Raw genomic sequence first — 23730 nt, forward strand, 5'->3', positions numbered from 1 at the left:
CCACCAGCAGCCCTCAGGGAGACACCACCAGCTCTACAGCTCTAAATTAGCCTAGCCCTAAATTAAAGCAAAACACTGCCCTCATGTGACATGACATACACATTCATAACATTGACCCTTCATGGGTAGTTCTAAGAAATGGGAAGTTCTAAGGGGTAGTTTATGGGTAGTTCTAAGATATTCATGGGTAGTTCTAAGAATAAAGTCAATTAAGGACATAAAACGCTCACTAATTAATACGTGAAAAGGGCCGAGGATTTCATTCGGGGCATACTGCAAAGATTGCTGGTAGTGTTGAGTATACTATTACAGATAGGATCATGGAAATTACCGAGTTATACTGTTAGGATCATGGGTAGTGCTTAGGATTCTTTAGGATCATGGGCAGTGCTTAGTATATGCAGCCGCAGATTCCAATACGTCATGTTCAGTACAAATTACTGACAATTTTCCTACATAGAATTAGGCAAGTTCTAGCTGAATAGACTAGAGATTTGTGTCACAGTTCGCGGGTTGCGACTGGTGCGACAGCGCGGTGCCCTCACTGTTTTGGTAAGGATCTCCTTATTTTGGGATATTTATTACTACTTTCATCTTAGAATATTTCTGTTGAAATATTGACGAGTTATTCACGATTATATCACCATTCTATTATAGTCTACGCTTGTTCATTTGTATGTTAATTTGTTTGCAGAAACTGTTTGTGGTATGTTTAATAAAATGAAGAGAATATATATAGCACAAGTATTTGAGATCCTGCAACGAGTAATTTCAACAGTAGGGGAATTTGATACGAAGGACGACGAATAAAGTGGCTGCTATTGTAGAAGTCGTCTTAAGTATACTTTTAGGATTATGCATGGAGTGCTTATAAAATTCTGTTAGGATTATGGTAGTGCTTAGGATTCTATTAGGATCATGGATAGTGCTTAGGATTCTGTTAGGATCATGGGTAGTGCTTAGGATTCTATTAGGATCATGGGTAGTGCTAAGGATTCTGTTAGGATCATGGGTAGTGCTTAGGATTCTATTAGGATCATGGGTAGTGCTTAGGATTCTATTAGGATCATAGGTTGTGCTTAAGATTATGTTAGGATCATGGGTAGGGCTTAGGATTATGTTAAGATCATGGGTAGCGCTTAGGATTCTATTAGGATCATGGGTAGTGCTTAGGATTCTATTAGGATCATGGGTAGTGCTTAGGATTCTGTTAACATCATTGGTAGTGCCTAGGATTCTGTTAAGATCATTGGTATTGCTTAGGATTTTGTTAGGATCATGAGATTATGTTAGGATCATGGGTAGTGCTTAGGATTCTGTTAGGATCATGGGTAGCGCTTAGGATTCTATTAGGATCATGGGTAGTGCTTAGGATTCTATTAGGATCATGGGTAGTGCTTAGGATTCTGTTAACATCATTGGTAGTGCCTAGGATTCTGTTAAGATCATTGGTATTGCTTAGGATTTTGTTAGGATCATGAGATTATGTTAGGATCATGGGTAGTGCTTAGGATTCTGTTAGGATCATGGGTAGCGCTTAGGATTCTATTAGGATCATGGGTAGTGCTTAGGATTCTATTAGGATCATGGGTAGTGCTTAGGATTCTGTTAACATCATTGGTAGTGCCTAGGATTCTGTTAAGATCATTGGTATTGCTTAGGATTTTGTTAGGATCATGAGATTATGTTAGGATCATGGGTAGTGCTTAGGATTCTGTTAGGATCATGGGTAGCGCTTAGGATTCTATTAGGATCATGGGTAGTGCTTAGGATTCTATNCTGTCTCTTATACACATCTAGATGTGTATAAGAGACAGCCTTTACTCCGTGTGAACCTTTACTGTTAGCTGCACCTTGCTTAGCATCACACTTATCGTCCTATCTAGCAACCTTTACTGTCTGCTGCACCTTGCTTAGCATCACACTTATCGTCCTATCTAGCAACCTTTACTGTCTGCTGCACCTTGCTTAGCATCACACTTATCGTCCTTTACCTTTACTTCATGTGAACCTTTACTGTATACTGCACCTTGCTAGCTTAGCATCACACTTATCGTCCTATCTAACAGCCTTTCCTATCTGCTACATCTTGCTTAGCATCACACTTATTGTCCTATCTACCAACCTTTACTCTGTGTAAACCCTTGCTATCTGCTGCAACTTGCTTAGTTTCACACTTATCGTCCTGTCTACCAACTTTTATTCCGTGTGAACCTTTACTGTCTGCTGCACCTTGCTTAACGTCACACTTATCGTCCTGCCTAACAACCCTAAATCCAGAGGTGGGCAGTAGCGCGCTACATGTAGCGGCCGCTACATTTTCAGTAGCGGTAGCGGTAGCGGCGCTGCATTTAAGCACTTAATATTGTAGCGGTAGCGCCCGCTATATATTTAAGTAGCGATACGATGTTTTGCCGCTACAGCGCTACCGCTACATTTATAGATAAGGCCTTTAGATTTTACTCAATATTATTAAATATTATTTAAAAACCAGCATGAGACATACATATATAAATTGCAAAATAAAACTGTACGAAAGATTTCGGTGTAATGTTGTCAACCTCAGTCTGTTACTAGTGTCAACATGTTAGTTGTTACTTGTTAAGTTGTTACCAGTTACCACTTACGGGTATTTTTCATGTTTCAGTTTGCTTACAGTTATTTTTACAGTTATTTTTATGTTTCACCTTCCTTACATGGATGTCTACATACTTTAATCTACCAATCTCAAAAATAATCCACATAAATATACAAATAAAAGACTGATTTTTATATGTATATGGGGATAATTTTTGAGATTGGTAGATTAAAGTAGACATCCCTGTAGGTAAAACATAGAAATAACTGTAACTTTTATTTACTGTATCAAACCCGTACTAGTTCGGTTAGGTTAATTGCAATAAAGTTGCATTAATATGTTTTGAAAATGTTTTATTATCATTGAATGTTTATGAGTAAATCCCAATAGCAGAACAATAAATATTTAGAGATTTCCAATAATTTTGGCCATTGTAGCGGCTAATGTAGCGGCGCTACATTTTGCTGTAGCGGTAGCGGTAGCGCTCGCTACAATCTAGTGGGTGTAGCGGTAGCCGTAGAGCCCGCTACATTTAGAGCATGTAGCGGTCATTGGTAGCGGTGCGCCGCTACAAATGTAGCGGTGCGCCGCTACATTTCAAAGTAGCGCTGCCTAGCTCTGCCTAAATCCTACTCCATCCTAATCTTTACCATCAGCTGCGCCTTGAATATAGCGTCATACTTATGTTACATTGGATCTGCTTCACTTGAATTCTAGCTGTTGACTCCTCAGCTCCATCTTTCTTTTCTTGATCCTTCAAATTCTCTTTGGTATGTCTGTTGGAATTTCTTCTCGATAAACTGCCTCATTGTGCATTAGTAGCCTAGAGTTGATTTGCGGAGGCCAGGTCCCTGGAATACACTGCTTTGACCCCCCAGTTTCGCGGGGGAAGGGGACAGGTTCCTGCAACACACAGCGCGCCATGGCCTTTCATTTGACTTTCTCTTCTAATTGCCCTTTAATTTCATCCAACGCCAGTGTCTCTTGAGTCCGCGTGACAAATTGAATCTGCCCTTTAATGGAACCTGCCCCTTAATGAAACTTGCCCTTAATGAAACCTGCCTCTCAACAGAATCTGCCCCTTAACGGAACTCGCACCTTAACGGAAAGTGCCCCCATTAACCACTGGACTAAACGTCTCAAATGGCACATGTGGCAGCGTAGCATGAAGCCAATATGGGCAACATGAGGCCAATAAGGGCAGCATGGGGCCAACAGGGGCAGCATGAGGCCAATTAACTGGTGCAGCATGAAGCCAACTGGTGCAGCATGAGACCAATAAGGCAGCAGAAGGTCAACAGGTGCAACATGAGGCCAATAAGGGCAGCATGAGGCCAACAATTGGTGAGGAAATTCATCGCTGCAATCGTCGTAATGGACACGATGTCACGGGGGGGGGGAGGACCTCAGGGGAGGTCGCGTCTTGCTCGCAATTTAGCGCGACGCCGCCGCGGCTCTCACTTAAGAAGTCATCGAATTACCGGCACTGACCAACGACCTGTCCTCCTCAGTGACCTGCTCCCCTCAGCGACCTGCTCCTCCTCAGCAACATACTCCCCTGATAGACCTGCTCCCTCACTGACTTGTCCTCCTCAGTGACACCCACGACGACTCATCAAGACTAACGGGCACCAATTGTAGCTTTGTTCCTCATTGGCTGGGAGACGAGGGCTGGGGCAAAGTAGGCTGCATCCCAGAACCGGCAGCTGGGAAGGGTAGGCTGCATCCCAGGACTGGTGGCTGGGAGAAGGTAGGCCAGAATTTTGCATCCCAGACCGTGGGCTGGGACAGGGTAGGTCAAAATTTTGCACTCCAGGACCGGGGGCTGGAACAGGGTCAGCCTATAAGCTATTCTATTTAATATACTTGCCTCATCAAAGCCTATGCATACGCTACTGTGTTGAAATACTCGATGCAGGCTAGATTGTCCGCAACTTGGTGTGATGGCAAAAGTATTGCTGACAGCCCTCAACAGGCTCGAGGAGGACGGCTGCTGGAAGAGGCGCCGCGGCGGTGCTGTCATCTCGCCAGATGAAAGTCACTAATTCGTTACTGATTAGCATGTGACGCTAGTGTGACGGGGGATGTGACGCGGGATGTGACGTGTGATGTGACGTGTGATGTGACGGGGAACGTGACGTGGGATGTGACGTGTGATATACTGATGTGACGTGAGATGTGACGCGTGCTGTGACGTGTGATGAGATGCTTGATGTGACGTATGATGAGACTCGCGATGTGACGCTGGACATGACGCTTGAAGGGGGTTAGTGGCTCGGCCACTAACCCCCTGTCTGCTGACAAAGGGTTAAGGCTCTGCCACTAACCCCCTGTCTGCTGACAGAGGGTTAAGGCTCTGCCACTAACCCACCGTCTGCTGACAGAGGTTTAAGGCTCTGCCACTAAATTTTCATTGGTAAATTTATTCAGCACGTAAGTATCAGTCCATTTCTTGTAAATTTAGCTTTTATCTTCTGATTGTACTTGTATTCTCAAAAATTTGGAACTCAAAATAAAATTCGAAACGTTTTCGATATCAATTTGGTGCGATGGCTTGGCTTTTTCGGTGCTTTTAAATTGTTGCCTGTTATTCCGTGGCCAGGAAAGCAGTGACATCGAGTACTAATAACGCAGCATCACCTGTTACTCTGCAACCAACACTCCAGGAAGTCTGGAAGCATGATATGCTCGCTATAGCCGCGAAAACAGGGGGTCTACATTGCCACCTAAACATTGCTTATTGGCTTATGGCAAAGCAATGGCATAACGCGCTCCCCACGTGCCCATTAATTGCCGATGTATGACCATTAGTTGCCGATGTATGGCCATTAGTGGTCGATGTATGGCCATTACACACCGCAGCCACTGGTTGCAGATCACGCAACTGGCCGTTTAGGATCAATTTGAGTCGTCGCTTCGAGAGCCGCGAGAGGCGCGAGTGAAAGACGATTTGGTGATATGGATAACAATTGTGATATGTAGCAACTGCACCATCACATACTACACCATCACATACTGCACCATCACATACTGCACCATCACCCACTGCACCATCACCCACTGCACCATCACCCACTGCACCATCACCCACTGCACCATCACCCACTGCACCATCACCCACTGCACCATCACCCACTGCACCATCACCCACTGCACCATCACCCACTGCACCATCACCCACTGCACCATCACCCACTGCACCATCACATACTGCACCATCACATACTGCACCATCACATACTGCACTATCACCCACTGCACCATCACATACTGCACCATCACATACTGCACCATCACATACTGCACCATCACACACTGCACCATCACCCACTGCACCATCATCACCCACTGCACAAAATATCAAAACAAATCATGTTACTCCAAAATAAAGTCTATTAATTATACACTCATATTTCTTTATCATATCGAGTCTATCCAATCAACACAGGAAGGCTAGCACATTTTCATCGCATATCAAGTGCAGACATTCAACATCGACAGTCTCGCACATTTTCTTCGCATGTCAAGTGCAGACATTCAACGTCGACAGTCCCACACATTTTCATCGCATATCAAGTCTAGACAATTAATATCGTAAGGCTCACATAAGTGTTTCTATTAGTCAGCGACGGACGGTAAAATGATCCAAACTTCTAAATGTTTCATCATTCATTACATGAAATAATTTCATCTTTCATCCAGCTGTCCAGCTGTTCTACCTTTAAAAATTTCTACGCGAGTTCAATTTTAATCAACAACGAAAGTGAATTTTACCATAAACAAAAATTTTACCAGCATCGGCGACAAAACCCAGATCACGTGATTGCGCATTTTATATTTGATACAATGTATGATTAATAATATCAGGTTCTTTTCTGTACAAAACTCCTAATATACGATTTTGCGAGGTTTTATACGATGAATTGCCAGACACACGCAGACTCGGTGACGTTCTTTGTCTGGCTCCATGCAGCGCAGACATCAGCGCAGATGGCGCCTCTCCAGCCGCTCTCCATGCTCCGTTAACTGCTCCATTTAATCCACATGAGTCGCTGTGTGATGAATAACAGACGCACATTATTCTGCAATTGCTGGGCCATCTCATATCGATATCACGAAGAAATGTACAGTACAGTTCTTTATCTAACAGTCTTTCTTCTTTTATTTAGCTACTGCACAGTCTTTATCACTTATCTTTATCTAACACTATCTTAGTTCTTTGGTTCTTTATCTTCTATAACAAAAGAAGGAACTGTAGAAAGATTTTGACGACATCTATTATAACCGAAGAAAATTCAGCAATTTGCCGTATTGAAAAAGATTTGGAGTTAATATTTTTATTGAATGTTTATGTGCTTACGGTTCGCTAGCAAAATTTTTATCAAAACATTGCACCAAAGCACAAAGTATTATGTAAACTCTATAATTTATCTTTTTTGGTTCGTCACAAAGCACGAAATTAAATTATGGAATTCATAGGCGTTGAAAATATAACAATATCCTACTAACATTTTTCAAAGTTTACTTGTGTATTTGATGCCATGGCATCGTCAAAGTTTAGCGGCTGAACGGACGCATATATATCCAGAATACTTAAAAAATCGGGAAATTACCAGGCCCTGAACTAAACATTGCAATAATGAAAAAATAATTGTGTGGCATTGCATAACTAGGATAAAAATATTTCATTGATAATTGAAATTTTATTTTTAAATTGTTACGTTTATAATTGATTTGGACGGGAAATAAAACGATTTTCGCATTTTGTAACAAGGGTTGAATGCAGGTTTCATGCTCTGTGCAAAATGTGAGTTTGATCAAGTCCTCCTATAATTTAATCATTAGCTTTGTTCTTATTATTAAACGAGATTCGGGAGAATGGGATTAAGAAATCGCAAAGGCAATCGATCCCGGCAATCGCCTGGTTAACCTGCCAATCTTGGAATTTACTTTATATATTTTTCCATATATGTTTTGGTCAATTATCAGGGACGCCAGATCACAAATTTCGTTGTGTGACGGTCAATCCATAATTTATATTCACAGTAAAGATTGTCATTGTTTGCTTTAGAGAAAATTTTTTTTATTCATCATTTCACAGCTAGATCTCTCGACTTGTTGTGTATGGTATTTCTTTTAACAAGAACAGGAAATAGAATAACTTTACATGGTTTTTCAGACTGACATAACAGGGAAGAAATTAAATAATATAAAAATTTTTACACAGGGCAGCAGTTTAACATTGTATAACTTGAATGTGTTCGATAAGCATAGGGCTGAGATAATTTTCTTCCGGTAGTTTAAAAATCTATATAGCCAACAATAGAACTCAAAAGTGAATTTTTGTCACAATGGTTATCATGCGACTAGCGACCACGAGCATATACTATATGTCAAAATGACCATTTTAGTGACCATCTCACAATCCAAGCACGGACCGAGGTCAATATGAGTTCGTGTGAATAGTTTTTTATGCAAATATTATAGTATGGAAGTGACGGAAGAAAAAAATCCACATTTACAAGTGAATCTGAGAAAAGTAATTTTCTCTGCTCAGTTTTGATAAATAGTCTCTTAGAAATTAATGATGTAGTCAATTTTTTGAGTCGTGAAAGCCGCGCGTTTGATGGGTTTGCTCTCATTTAGTTTCACAAAAGCGTTAACTATTCGTCAAGTTAATGTAATTCTAGAATCCAATTTTTTCTTAAATAATTTCAACAGCTATGAAACTAGCCATATGTATTTCACTTCCATGCTTAAGGTCTATGTTTGGTTAGCGCATTTTCTCATTTATGGAAAAAATGCACTATTGTGCTATTTGTGCTGCATGGCCATGTCCGTCCGTCTGTCTGTCCGTCCGTCCGTGACTTCGTGTTTTCGTCGACGAGAAAATGCGCGCTCTGTCACTCAATGCAGTGAGTACTGAGTTATATTTTTATTAATAATCTTCTTATTCATTTTTTCAAGTGATGCAAAACCTTCACTTGCTTGATGATGAAAATTGTACTTTCGAAACGTCGCAATCCATTAAAATATCATTTGGTATAACTTGCTTTTTGATCTCCCGGCGCCAGCAAGAAATTTCGTTCGACTCATTGAAAGAACGAATAAGAAGGTAAATAATAAAAAGCATGCTGTGGTCTTTCATCAAACTTGCATAAAAAAGCTTTTGCCGAATTACACCAACAAGCGGTATAGCGGATACAGACGAAAATTAAAAGTTAAAATCACCCAGAGAACAATTTCGAAGTCCTGACAAATCAGGCGGTTTGCAAATTTTTTATTATTATTAGTATATGCTCTATGAAACTCTGGTATCTGGTATGTCAGTTCTCATTTTATGTACATTATAAAAAAGAGTCAAATTTTGAAAAGTTGCTATAGCAGGTTTGAATAAGCCTTTTATCAAGTGGGAAATATAAATTCAAATTTTCGACAGTCGTTTTATTTTATTCGAAATCTCCGAATTATTTGATCTGTAGCTATGATACTCACGAAATGGCCATAAACCGCGACTCCTCTGACGAATTCAAAACGCGTCATCATTGAATTCGCAAAAAAGGAAAGCTGCTCAACTTTTTACCTACGGAATGGCATAGACATTACGGCAAGCCCGCATAGCGAGACGCGCTATACGTTTGAGAAAAAGCCGGGCAAGGCAGTAGATGCTCGTTTTACGGAGAAGATATGAACGTCACAACCTGCAGCTGGTAAGGATGTAAGCGACAACGACTGCAACACTGGGCTCGCAGCTGGGCCAGTGTTGCAGTCGTTGTCGCTTACATCCTTACCAGCTGCAGGTTGTGACGTTCATATCTTCTCCGTAAAACGAGCATCTACTGCCTTGCCCGGCTTTTTCTCAAACGTATAGCGCGTCTCGCTATGCGGGCTTGCCGTAATGTCTATGCCATTCCGTAGGTAAAAAGTTGAGCAGCTTTCCTTTTTTGCGAATTCAATGATGACGCGTTTTGAATTCGTCAGAGGAGTCGCGGTTTATGGCCATTTCGTGAGTATCATAGCTACAGATCAAATAATTCGGAGATTTCGAATAAAATAAAACGACTGTCGAGAATTTGAATTTATATTTCCCACTTGATAAAAGGCTTATTCAAACCTGCTATAGCAACTTTTCAAAATTTGACTCTTTTTTATAATGTACATAAAATGAGAACTGACATACNGTGCCCGAGGTGCAACAGGGTGCTGTCGGTCGCCAATATGGCGAGGCACCAGAGGGCGTGCCTGGTGTGGGACCCTGGGGGGGGGGCAAGTCCCTGACGGGGATCGACGGCCCGGAAATGGAAATGGATGAGTGAATTGAAGTTGACGACTCTTCATAGAAATAGCAATTTTGATTGTAACGTAAAAATTAGGAAAATTAGATCTGATAGAAAACCAATTATTATTTTCTAATTGATTGTTCATTAAATAACAAAATAAAACTGTTCATTTAGGCTCTTTAATAATAAATTTGTTCATTTGGGCTTTTTTATTATTATCACTTATTACGAAATGTTTCAGACAGAGTGCGAAATAATTGGTACCGGTAAACATTACTCGCTTGCAAAAGTGAAAAAATGTTAAAGCATATATTTCAATTTTAAAGGGCGTACAAGTTGCAGCTGCGTTTTAACGCTGATAAATGTAAAGAAATCCATACCTTGGCAAGAATAATGAACCGGTAATGAACCGGTCGAGGACCGGCCACGAGAGACAGCGGTTGACGAAAGTATTCGTCGCAGAGCGCTAAAACAGGCGGTGGTGACTCTGGCAATGTGACTGTTTAAAGAAAGTTCCGAGTCCCACAGAATGCCCAGGTTACTACCAGAAGACATAGGCATGAGGAACTCGTTGTCCACGCGAAAAGGGTTGGCCGAAAGCTGGTGCTGGCGTCAAGCAGTCGCAAACCACATAAAGTCGGATACTTTGAGCTAGAGCCGGTTGGAGCGCTTTCAGTGTGAGACGGCGTCCATGCAGATAGATAGCCGGTCCTGCAACGCGGTAGCGTCAGCCGGCGCACATTAACCATGAATTTGCGTGTCGTCGACGAACATATGCGGATTCAAACCATGTAAATCAATTGTGTCTAACACCGTAACACGTCGACAGCATATAACAGGAGAGGTCGTGAAATGATCCCTGTGACACGACGTAAGTGACCAACGATAGCCTAGAAGATGAGTTCCCGCGTCGAACGCATTGGAATCTATTGCTGAGATAGGGCTCGAGCCACCGTAGCACTATGCCGCGCAGGCCAAATGCTACGATACGTCAAGTCGATACAATAAAGTGGAATGGTCGACCGTATCAAACGCGGCCGACAGGGTGATTAAAGCCAGTGCCGCGATGTCGCCGCGGTCTACTACTCGCAGAATATCTGAAAGGACCTTCAGCCGGCACGGCATCCGCAATATGACATGCGAGGTGTCTCATGCTGACAATACAGGCCTCCAAAATAGGTGTAAGCTTTTGTTGTTGTGTCTTTTTTTTAATCTTGAATATTATGTATAGCAAACTAACTGGTTCTTTTGTAATTTTTTATTGGCAGCAGCTATGGATACACACGCAGCCATGCTCGCATAGCATGTAGCCATTGTGCTGTCTGTCAATGATACTGCTTGCAGTATAAGCACATTTATGCAATTAAAGTATTCTAATATGCACGCGCTTGTGTCAACAAATTATATAGTAAATAAATATCCTGCCACATTAAATGCCATTTTTGACGACGCGTGCCCTCCTGGCAACACATCATAGTAACACCACCATCTTCCTATTTGAGTATCAGCTGATGGATATTTGTAAACTGGCTTTCGGCCATAACTAGTAAGTAATATTAACAATTTGAAGCGAATCTGGAAGATCTAGTGAAGATTGGTGCAATATTATATATTTCGCAAACGATATTGTTCAACTGCCTGCACGGGTCCTGAGAACATATTCGATTGAAACCTACGGTACTCGGTAGGCCTGGACTGAGGACGGTGGCTCGTGGCTGGTCCAGGCTGGACCTCAGGCTCAGGACCGCTACGACCTACGAGCACTTAGCAATGTTTTGAAAGTAGGTACCTGCCCTGGAGACTGGAGTCTGAACGGACTGAACCGTCTGATTACTCTTGTGACACTTGACAGTGACGTGAAAGGTAAAAGTAAAGTCGAATCGTCCAAATGAATAATTATACCTGAATAATATGAGATTACATGAATAATTTGATCATGGAACATCCAATACTTTTCTTTCCCTTCAAATGTTACACTTGAATCAGTTGAATCTTGAATGAAGTTATGATGATGATGAATCTATCTGCTCGACTGTTGACACTTATATTAAATGGTGACTCATGGTCTGATGGTCATGGACATTGGACAGAAATTCACAGAAATATTGTTAGATGAATGTCAATATAATATTGTATGCCTAAAGCCTAATGCGAAAACTTGCAGAAATCTCCTGTGAATTGGGCAATAATGAATTTGAAGCTAGCTGCCTGGCCTATTTGAATATTTCACCCAATTGCCATTTTGTAATTTCTGTAATGAAAAATAAAAATTGCATAATTTTGCCCAGAATTTTAAAAAATCTTTTACTAGAGTTTTGGGAAACTTCTGACAATCTGACCTATTTTCCAAATTGGATTTGGCAAAAGTTTCATAAAAGCCAGTAAAAATTATTATGTAAACTTAAGTAGGGTAAACGCGGTATATTCCGACACATTAAGGACGCATCGAGAAATGAAAAACTATAAAAAATAAACCGTATGCATTACGTAAGTTCTGTTGCCTTCACCTGACTCTTAAAACACTTCACTACGCGTCAGCAACAATGAAACGTCACAAAATGTTGCCATATTTATTAAAAAGCCTTTAGAATGGAAACCTACCAAATCCCTATATTCCGTCACTGTGTGTGGCAATATTCAACACGTGGTGAGTCGTATTGCGTCAGCGCTTCAAATTTAACTGATACGTATTGCCGACATCCACGTAAACCATAATATTCTTCCTATAAAAACAGTTATTCACTATTTGGTAGAGCAAGGTCAACTGTCAAATTTGACACATTTTTCGATGATCTCACTAGGTGGCATGCATTGTCTCTCTTTGGATCTCAATATTTTCCCACTAGATGGCCAAGACCTAGTGTTTTGGCAGTAATTTGACGCGCAAATGTATGACGTCACCATTTCAACCATCAACAAACTCATGGAACTAAAACAAAGCTTAATATAAAGGAAAAGCTGGAGAGGTGACGGAATTACCCACAATGTCGGAATATACTGCGTTTACCCTAATTATGTAGACTTATTTGTAATGAAATCAAAAATTAATTTTGATTATTTTGACTTGGGACTCATTTTCAATAGTAGTAACTTATTTCATAATTCATTTTACATTTTAGCTGTCACCTCAGCTGTAAAATAGCATCAGAAGTTCAGAACGCAGCTAACCAGCCATTTCCTACTTGGTACTTCGAATTTTAAAGTAGGTTTTAATTGAATTTTATTGTGCAGATTGCAGACACCTTGTTGAACTTGCTGTGCTACTTTCACAATGCTCTCTCAATACCTACAGGAGTTGGAACAAGTAAGTGTTAATGCTGCCCATTGGAATTTGTGTTATTAGTAAAAATATGATGCATTTTTCTGACTTGGGCATGTATCTTGATTTGAGTAAGCAACTGTGCCATTGCATCATTCTGTATTCTTATACTCATTTCATATCTGAGTCCTAAATGTCTGCATTGCTGTACATCTCAATTCTGATTTTGTGCAAAAAATAGACTAAGCTGTATTATTTGTCTGTTTTTTTTTTTGCAGAACCCTTTTAATGCAGAAGAATTTGTGGAACGTCTAGCATGGCGATCAACATCTGGCAGCGGTGCCAACAAGTCTGCCTCCTCAGGCTCTTTCCAGCCAGAATTACTGGAGATGACCTTCACTCAAGCTATCAAGTGTGTTAAGATTTCTTACCATGAAAGATGCAGAACATGTATTATTGGTTGGAAGCATCACAATTTGCTGTTACTAGTTGTCCAGCTTATGTTGTAATTGCATTCATTATGTATATATATACCTAAATATATTTTTTGGGTATTACTTGGAAGCTTGGTTTCACAAACTTTGTTAATTATTTATTTCTGGTCTAAATTTTCAGAGCAGAACTTAAAATCTCCTTCCATGCTATTTAATTAAGCAGACAATGCAACTTGTTTTGATATCAAACTCATTTTTTCACTAGACAGTTTAAATTTAAAACTATAACCCCTTGCTAATTGTATCCTCATGCTTATCCTTATTGTGATTGACTGGACTTCTTGGTCCCAAACAAAAATAACAAAGTACAAATAGCATTGATGATGGTAAATGTATCTGGGACAAAAGAATTAAAGCATGCATGGGTGATAATCTGTAATTTGAACCTGAATTGAAGTTTGTTCTGCTCTATTCTTTTTCTTTGAAGTAGAGGGTAATGGCAGTATCATTCCTTTCCTAAATACATATTTGCAATCACCTCAAGGAATGATTGTTGTAGTTACAGATAGCACAATTATTTTCAAAGAGTTCTCCTGTCAATGAAATAAACTTTCAACAGTTGAAAAAAATATTGTCTTCCTGGAATTTTACAATTGTGTATCCTACTGAAGTTTGTGACAATCATTTCTAACAAATCTGCTAAAATTCAAGTTTTCCGTTGTGGTTGATGTTGCTTATTCAGTTCAAAAACATTAAACATGTCTTGCAAAAATATAAATTTAAACTTTGACTTTTGATTGGTTATTTACCATATTTTATTTAATAACGCTAAATCTTCTAAAATCCTTGCCCATTTAACTATATTAGTTGGTTGGTTATATAATTAATGATAATATAACTTTAATACAGAGATCTGGAGGTCCTGGGTGAGCGGATGGAGCGGAAATGTCAGAAGCTGGAGGAAGCCGTTGGGGAGGAGGAGCGACAGCATTGGCGGAATGTGGCCAGGCTCCTGGATGCCAATCTGGTAATGGTGCCTTATATTATATTAACACGTGGCCAACATATCAATTATCCATTATAAAATGAACTCATTTATTAGTGTTTTTGACATATTCAAAGGTTGTGTCACTGCCACAAATGGCGTTCAAAAAGCTACCAGGTTGCTATGGTATCTCTGCATCAGGTGGTGTTCAGTGAATGACCGCGGTTTGTCTTCCTGCCACAGGTGGCGTTCAGCCAGTTCCAGCAGCTGGATGGTCAGATGAATAGAGTAGCAGCTCGAGTGGTTCACCTGGGGGACCAGCTGGAGGCGGTAAACACCCCCAGGGCGCGGGCTGCTGAGGCATACACTCTCATGATGCACTTCGCCCACTACCTCACGCCTCCCGCGTCCCCCTCAGAAGGGGAAGATGATGTGGCTGTTAGAGGCCTTAAAGACATGGGAGGCACGGACAGTCCTGTCCTTGGAGAGACGCCCCAGCAGGTACTTTGCCTGCTTGTTTTCAGCACATCACGGCCTCAAATGACACCATTAAGACACTAAACGGATACCTACGGCAACCATGTTTGTGCAACATTACATACCTAACAACTAGAAAAAAATTCTAACACTCTGCTTACTGATTTATGGCTATTACACCATAATATGAAGGGCAACCTCTCATTGAAAGCTTCTCCATTGCCTCTAAATTCCTTTTATGTCTTAACGTACCTTCACCTTTGCAAAAAAAGAAACTCATTTAGCATGAGGAGGCTCCATAAAAATATTGATGCGCTTTTGTGCTCGTCAAAAAAAATGCGCTTTTGTGCTCATCATGTCCGTCCGTCCGTGACTAATTTGTTCGTCCGTGACTTCATAGAAAGATGAGGAAATGAGTTCTTTGTCACTCACTGCAGTGAGTACTGATCTATTTTTTCTCTCTGTTGGAAACAGCTTGACATGAACAATACACTAACAATAAAATCATGATGAAAGAAACTTCATCTATCGATATTGATTAAAAAATGAATAACAAACTATGAAAGAATGCGCTTCTTTGCTTTTTAATATAGACACTTGAAATTTTTTATTCTTTTTAATGGTTGCAGATTTCAGAATCTGCTGACGTCATCCAGAAGCTGTACCTCATATCTCAGGAGCTTCCTGCTGGCAAGTGAGTGACATTCGTGTGAATTCATGAGACATTTGTGGGAATGTTAGGATATTCGTGTGACATTCGTGTGAATGCTAACAGAACATTTGTGTGAATGCCAACAGGACATTTGTGTGACATTCATACATTCGTGTGAATTTATTATATATTCGAGTGAATGCTAAGAGGACATTCGTGTGAATGATAACATGACATTCATGTGGATAATAACATGACATTCATGTGAATGCTAACGGGACATTCGTGTAAATGCTGACAGGACATTCGTGCGAATGATAACAGGACATTTGTGTGAATGATAACAGGACATTCGTGTGAATGATAACAGGACATTCGTGTGAATGATAACAGGATATTCGTGTGAATGATAACAGTACTTTCGTGTGAATGATAACAGGACATTCGTGTGAATGATAACAGGACATTAGTGTGAATGATAACAGGACATTCGTGTGAAAGCTAACGGGACATTCGTGTGAATGCTAATGGGACATTCGTGTGAATGCTAACAGACAGATTCTTGTGAATCTGATCTGAAAATAATGATAGAATATTGGAAAATATTACTAGACGTCGATTNTCAAATTAAGTTGCTGTGTGCAGGTGGTGATGAGGGATGTGTTCGCGGACATTGTGCCACTGTGTGCAGGTGGTGATGAGGGATGTGTTCGCGGACATTGTGCCACTGTGTGCAGGTGGTGATGAGGGATGTGTTCACGGACATTGTGCCACTGTGTGCAGGTGGTGATGAGGGATGTGTTCGCGGACATTGTGCCGCTGTGTAGGCGAGCTCAGGACCTAATACAGAAGGTGTTCGCCGCTCCTGACGAAGTTATGACCAAGTTCGTCATCAATATTTACCAAGGCCAACTTAAGGTGAGACATTAAGCGTTCAATTAAGTTATCTTCTTCATTTTTAATGCAACTTTAAAACGGAAAGTGGGAAATTCGGATTAACCACGTAGATTTCTAATAATAATTTCATTGTGTTTCTATACGTGTATCGCCTGTCAAGTTGTATTTCTTTTTGCAGAGATTAGCAGGTACAATGTATTTTCATAGGTCATGTTCCATGATATAATTTATATAATATGAATTGTATTGAACTATGGATGTTATATGTAGTTATATGAGCTATGAATATGTTTAATATATTAGCTGGTTACATTAATACCAAGATATTTGTTACAATATTTTTCCTTCACTCAGCACCATTCATATGATCACGACTCTATTGTACAGCCTGGGGTAACTGGTAGGAACTGCGAGGTGGTGTTCCGTCACTCAAAAATCCTTATATTCTTCGTACCAATCGCTGTTATTACATTTCTCATCATTTATTTCACCAAGTTTGTGTTACGTTTTCCTTTTGGTGCTACAGTTTTCATCACTCCTTCATTTCCCCTCTCTCCTTCTGTCAGTCATCAGTGTGGCACACGGCTAACGATACTCAGCATTAAATATTAACACCTGAATTTTCTATCAGAAGAGATAATTTAACATTTTTAGCGGAAATAAATTTAGCCGGAGCTAATTGGTCCGCTAACGGTTTTCAAAGTTAGCTGAAAAGCTAATCCGAGAAGGTAAAAGTTAGCTTTGCTAATTAGCGGTTAGCGGATTAGCAGAACTGAGCCCACCATCGTTCCTAATCCTCTTTAACAATTATTTACCGTACATAAACAATGCTGCGTTTGACAGGAGTTCATCCAGAGTCGCCTGTCCCCCGGGGGGACGGTTGCCAGCTATGGGGAGGCCTACTTCACGAGCCTCTACGACCTGTACACCAAGACCCAGGCCTTGTCCCAGCAACTGCATTCCTTCAGCTTGGACCAGACACTCCTGCCCCAGCTTACTAAAGCCATCTTCCAAGCACATCTCCAGACCTACATCAGGTACTGCAGAATATCTCTCTCATGTTTTTTTTATTCTTTGCAAGCCGCAATTAACATCCAGGCGATGTTGAATTCTTAAATGACTATTTAACATCTTCCTTATGCAACATTGTTGAACCATGTGATATTCTACACATATTTCTGATGTTCCTGTTAAGGCACATCTTAAATCAGGTGCGCCTTGAAACATCGCGCCTGCTGCATGTACATTTATTACTTTATTTATACACGGTTGATTAAATACCAGATGTTGCGGACTATTCAGTGCTTTTCAGCGCAACTGTTGTCTATGGCAGGATTAATTGAATACGCGTGCATCCATGAGTTCGCTTGTGGTTTATATTCCCACAAGACATGGTTTCTGGAAAGAAACCGGTACAAATCAAAATTTATTCTAAGAAAAGGGGTTATTGAATTTATAGACAATATTCGAAAATATTCAAGTAAACTACAAAGGCTTACAAACAGAGAAATGATCAAACACGTGAACAAGGCTAGCCAAAATTCGTTCCTGATCTTAGTTCGGTCTGTACTCCGCAGCCAACAGATGACGAATGAACAAAAAGGTTTCGTAAGACCACAGAATTAAGCTACTATCCTAAGACAAATGTTGCGTTCACAACACCAGAGTATTTTTTTATTCTCATGTCTTCAATCAAACAGGCATAAATTAGTAAATTCTGCCAATCTATCTAATATTCTTACTTGATGTACATTTATTACTTTAGTCCGTCAAGTAACATAACATTCCTCTGGTGTTTTTGCAATTTGATATCCTACTTAACATCCAACATAACATCACTTTGATGTTGTTGGAATACTTGATATCCCACATAACATAACTTTAATGTTATTATTCTCTGCAAACCGTAATCAACATCCGTGTGATGTTGAATTCAATGACTATTTAACATCATCCTGATGCAACATTCCTGAACTATGTGATATCCAACTCGTCTCCCTGATGTTGCTGTACCCTTCAAAGCCATCCATCTGTTGAACATGACGAGGTGTAGTATGTGTTGGCTGAAAGCGTAAATAAATTGCAAGGGCTTATTACTGGGACTCCAACTGAACATTAATATTATTACTTTGATGAGTGGGAATCATTACTTAGCTATTGAGTGAGCATTAATATTTAGAAATTAAGTGGATATTAAGTATTACTTAGCATGACAGTAACGCAGCCTTAATGAGCGTGACAGTAATGATGTTTGGTTGCAGTTGCGAGCTGCGGTTCCTGAAGGAGCGTTTTGCTGCGATCAGCCAGCGCTTCTACCTCACGCGCGGCCACAAGAAGATGCAGCCCAGCTCGGGGTGAGGCAGAGGCAGAGAGTGAGGCTGGGGGAAAGAGTGGGGTGAGGCGGGGCAGGGAGTGAGGCTGGGGGAAAGAAAGATAAGGAGTGATGCTGAGGGGTAGGCTCGGGGTGAGGCTGAGGAAAGCTCGGGGTGAGGCTGGGGTAAGGCTCAAAGCAAAGAATGAGGAAGGTTCTTGGTAAGGCTGTGGTTGAGGGTGGGGGCGAGGGTAGGAAATGAAAAGGGAGCACTGCACTGACACTGCTTCACATGTCACCCACTGTAACTGCTGTTTCTAGTTACTGGCTGTCACTGTAACTACCTTCCTGTAGATGCGTCCCCTCGCTTACCCTCTCTCAACACTCGTTCCCCTCACCCTCACCCCCACAGGATGAAGGAGATGAGGATGCACCTGCAGGACGTACTGGGGGGGCACGGCGCCCCCGAGGAGCTGCAGGGGGAGACGCTGCTGGCGGAGGAGGTGGCGCTGTCCATGCTGCACGACACCAAGACCGCCCTACTGCGCTGTGCCACGGTACATCTTTTGCCACGACACCTTTTGTTGTGCCACGGTACATCTTGTGTCACAGCACCCTTTGTTGTGCCACGACACCTTTTGTTGTGTCACGACACCTTTTGTTGTGTCATGGAACATCTTGTGCCACGGCACCTCTTGTGCCACTGTACATCTTGTGCCACGGCACCTTTTGTTGTACCACGGTACATCTTGTTGCGGCACGATACATCTTGTGGTGCCACGGCACCTTTTGTTGTGTCACGGTACATCTTGTTGTGCTACGACACCTTTTTTGTGCCACGGTACATCTTGTTGTGCTACGACACCTTTTGTTGTGCCACGGCACCTTTTGTTGTGCCACGGCACCTTTTGTTGTGCCACGGCACCTTTTGTTGTGTCACGGCATCTTTTGTTGTGCCGTTGCACATGGTGTTGCCGTTACAGCTGTGTAATGGTGTTGCTGTTACAGCTGTGTAATGGTGTTGCTGTTACAGCTGTGTAATTGTGTTGCTGTTACAGCTGTCGTCGAGTAACGCCCTTGCCAGCAACGCGGTGCAGATATATAACGTCTTGACCAGCGCTCTCATCAACGACTACGTCTGCTACGCCATCGGTGAGTACAACTGCACCAACAGATGTACACTGTGGATACAGCTGTACTCTGTCGATACAGCTGTACACTGAGCCTGCAGCTGTATACTGTGGATGCAGCTGTACAGTGTGTATGCAGCTGTACACTGTGGATGCATCTGTACACTGAGCCTGCAGCTGTACACTGTGGATGCAGCTGTACACTGAGCCTGCAGCTGTACACTGTGTGTGCAACTGAGCGTACAGCTGAGCCCTGTACATGCAGCTTTACACTGTACGTAAAACATTATACCGTACGCTTTACACCCTAATTAAAATATGAAACTTTAGTAGCATGACAGATAGAATTGCAATAATAATTTCTGAGCTAATAATTTATGTTTGCCTATGTCGAAATTTAAAGGTCTCTATGGGGTTCCGATATTATTGAATGAATTATATTTAATACTGCTGAATATGATAATAAATATATAATTATTCATGTGTCCGTGCAGACGTGGGTGTGGAAGGCATCCCCACGGGGGATGTGAAGAGCCCTCCCCACCTCACCTTCCTGACGGTGGTGCAACAGACGAGCTCCGTGCTGCACCTTCTGCACAAGCTTCTGCACGACAGCCTCCTGCCTCTCGTCATGTGAGCATAGCCGCCCCTCGTGTGAGCATAGCTGCCTCTCGTCATGTGAGCATAGCTGCCTCTCGTCATGTGAGCATAGCTGCTCCTCGTCATGTGAGCATAGCTGCCCTTCGTCATGTGAGCATAGCTGCCTCTCGTCATGTGAGCATAGCTGCCCCTCGTGTGAGCATGGCCGCCCCTCCTGCCCCGCGTCATGTTAGCATAGCCGCCCCTCCTGCCCCGCGTCATGTTAGCATAGCCGCCCCTCGTCATGTGAGCATACCAGCCCTTCTTAAAAACAAGTAGCAACTACCCCTTTTTCATGATGGGTGGTCCACCAGCTTTGTCTGTCCTTGGTACTCGTAGTACTCCGTGTCCTTTTTTCTGTAGGATACTCTTGAGGAAGTCGTGTTTTTATGCTCCCTTATTTTGCCCATCTCCTTGCTCTTCCGATCGCCTCCCGAGCCTTTTTCCTTAAGCCGCTAGCGTGCGTAAACAGCAACATTGTTGTCACTAATTTCCTTTGTGGCGCGAACTTCAGATGCCTCATTGACAGCTCGTATGTACAGCTAATCAGCTATAATTAATAATATAATATAGCGGTTTCAGCGTTTATTAGGCCGTAGGCCTGTCGCCGATTCCTAAAATTGCAGAACATCCACAGCTTGTTGCGGGCTTGAACTCGCAACTCAGTGCTTCAAATTTTCCTTGCTTAACCGTCCGGCCTCTTCGCCGATTCTGACCAGAAACTGACGCACAGAGCTGGGATCGAACCCGCACCTCTCTGCGGCAATCTTGCTACTCTGAACTGGAACCACTGGGCCCCCTTGCCCAGCTACGGTGTTCACGTGACGTTCCTTATGCACAGCTCGTCAGCGGAGCACAGCGGTGTGCTGCAGAGGAAGCGGCAGATGGTGGAGCGAGTACAGCAGCGGCTCTCAGCTGGTCTTGAGAAACTCATCACTGCCATCTGCCAACACGTACGCTACCTCCTGCACCAGCTGCAGCGACGCACAGACTTCAAGCCTGAACACGACAATCTTAGCGTCGCTGGTTAGTATTATGTTTACACGATAAACATCAATGCTGGCAAAGCAATCACATCTACCAGCTTCTCTACCATCCCAATTACTAATACAACCCTTTCTTTTTACTGCTGCTACTTTCTATTTGAAAATGACGTCATTTATAGTAGTTTACCGATAGTCTGGATAGAATGGTGACCTTTCCTTTAACTACTGCTACTATCTATTTGAAAATGACGTCATTTATAGTAGTTCACCGACACAGTCTGGATAGAATTGTGACATTCCCTCTAACTACTGCTACTATCTATTTGAAAATGACGTCATTTATACCTAGTAGTGGTGACCTTTCCTTTAACTACTGCTACTATTTTTTTGAAAATGACAGTCATTTATATTAGTTTACCGATACAGTCTGGATAGAATGGTGACCTTTCCTTTAACTACTGCTACTATCTACTTTAAAATGACGTCATTTATAGTAATTCACCGATACAGTCTGGATAGAATGGTGACCTTTCCTTTAACTACTGCTACTATTTGACAATGACGTCATTTATAGTAGTTCACCGACACAGGATATAATGGTGATGAGAAGTAAAGTATTTATGATGGTAATGTAAGTGCTCATGTTAGGCTGCACGGGGGCTTGCGTGGCAGGTGGTGTATTTATAATAATGAAAGAATGGTGGTTGACGTCAGTATAAAAACCTTATTTAAAAGTATTTATGATGGTAATGTGGTAATGTCAATGCTCTTCCTAGGCTGCACGGGGGCTTGCGTGGCGGTGGTGCGGTGGCTGACGACGGCGACGCAGGAGGTCGAGCGCTGCCTTGACGGCAACAACCTGGAGCTGTTCCGCCTCGAGCTCGGGACCCGCCTTCACCGCACCATACTGGACCACCTCCTCCGTCAGGAGTACAACACTGCAGGTGCTGTGCCTGAGGCACCTTGTTAACCTTACCGCGGAAACAAATTAGTTGGGCATCATCGTTTTTATCTTTTTTCTTTTGCATCGTTTTGAGTGATTCGTATAACCTATGCGAAAAATATCCAGCTTCATGGGTAACTTGCTGCTGGAAATGTTTAAAATTTCTTATCAACTCGAAACAGATTATAAATTTTTTATTCCGCTACTGAAGGACTTGGACCATACATTCTAAGCAAAGAAAACAGTTCAGTATTCGTATTTGCAACATTCCGTTATATTTGATGTGAACTTAAGTTCCACGAACAAAGTTGCAGTTTCTTTTACATCCACGGGGTGTGAGCAGGCGCGATGTGCGTGATCTGCGACGTGAACGAGTACCGTAAAGTGGTGCAGGCGTGGCGGTTGCCGCTGCTAACATCGCTCTTCGACACGCTGCACACGCTCTGCAAGCTCCTGCAGGTGTCGCCGCAGAACCTGCAGCTCGTCTGCTCCGGAGACCAGCTTGTGAGTGACACCCGCTGTGACTGTGCTAGTGGTTTGTGAGTAACACGTCGCCACGTCAGTGCCTGCAGCTCGTGAGTAACACGTCACCACGTCAGTGCCTGCAGCTCGTGAGTAACACGTCGCCACGTCAGTGCCTGCAGCTCGTGAGTAACACGTCGCCACGTCAGTGCCTGCAGCTCGTTAAAATATACTGTGAAAATTACGGTGCGTGTTGCTCATGCACAATATTCTTGCGGAGCTCATAAAGGTTCAAGTCTCGAATTAAAACAATCTCATTTCCAGGCTGGACTCGACAGAACCGTGCTGGCTAACTTCATCCAACTGCGCGCCGATTACAAAACCGCCAAACTTGGCGCGCACTTCAAGTGAGGCGACAACGAGCGGCCGTCTTCTGTGTCGTGTAGACCGACGGTCACCGCGTCGAGGCCAGATGTAGAAGACGACCATTGATGAATGAAATATATCTTCATAAGTATGATCAAAGTGCTTATCTGGAGGTGTTGATGAAATTTGGTATGTACAGTCCAAAGTGAATTTTATTTATTTATACTATTACAGTTCATAATTTTTGAGTTATATATTGTATTTTACAAACTATTATTAAAATTTACTCATATGATCATATCGACCGTCTTATTTTACCTAACGTTGTTGT

General features: G+C 42.0%; 1 protein-coding gene and 1 pseudogene across 1 annotated transcript; one reads left to right on the forward strand and one right to left on the reverse strand.

Moving 5' to 3' along the window:
* Positions 1–929: 929 nt before the first annotated feature.
* Positions 930–4641, reverse strand: LOC125178754 (annotated as a pseudogene).
* A 6693-nt stretch (positions 4642–11334) lies between these two features.
* LOC108667611 (exocyst complex component 5) lies at positions 11335–23653 on the forward strand. The gene is made up of 16 exons (XM_047883267.1): positions 11335–11721; positions 13090–13162; positions 13396–13529; positions 14461–14578; positions 14780–15037; positions 15643–15703; positions 16414–16583; positions 17406–17599; positions 18824–18916; positions 19286–19430; positions 19932–20025; positions 20498–20636; positions 21484–21668; positions 22405–22572; positions 22915–23075; positions 23358–23653. The coding sequence occupies exons 2-16, from the start codon at positions 13130–13132 to the stop codon at positions 23442–23444; spliced, it is 2040 nt and encodes a 679-aa protein (XP_047739223.1). The 5' UTR covers positions 11335–11721; positions 13090–13129; the 3' UTR covers positions 23445–23653.
* Positions 23654–23730: the final 77 nt, after the last annotated feature.

The sequence above is a fragment of the Hyalella azteca genome, unplaced genomic scaffold, assembly GCF_000764305.2.
Source record: "Hyalella azteca isolate HAZT.00-mixed unplaced genomic scaffold, Hazt_2.0.2 contig12404, whole genome shotgun sequence".
Lineage (NCBI taxonomy): Eukaryota > Metazoa > Arthropoda > Malacostraca > Amphipoda > Hyalellidae > Hyalella > Hyalella azteca.

What these genes read in the sequence shown, in the direction of transcription:
- LOC108667611 (XM_047883267.1), top strand. Translation starts at nt 13,130, where the DNA reads ATGCTCTCTCAATACCTACAGGAGTTGGAACAA. An exon ending in ACCTACAGGAGTTGGAACAA is followed by an intron (nt 13,163 to 13,395) that starts GTAAGTGTTAAT and finishes TTTTTTTTGCAG; the next exon opens with AACCCTTTTAATGCAGAAGA. An exon ending in ACCTTCACTCAAGCTATCAA is followed by an intron (nt 13,530 to 14,460) that starts GTGTGTTAAGAT and finishes ACTTTAATACAG; the next exon opens with AGATCTGGAGGTCCTGGGTG.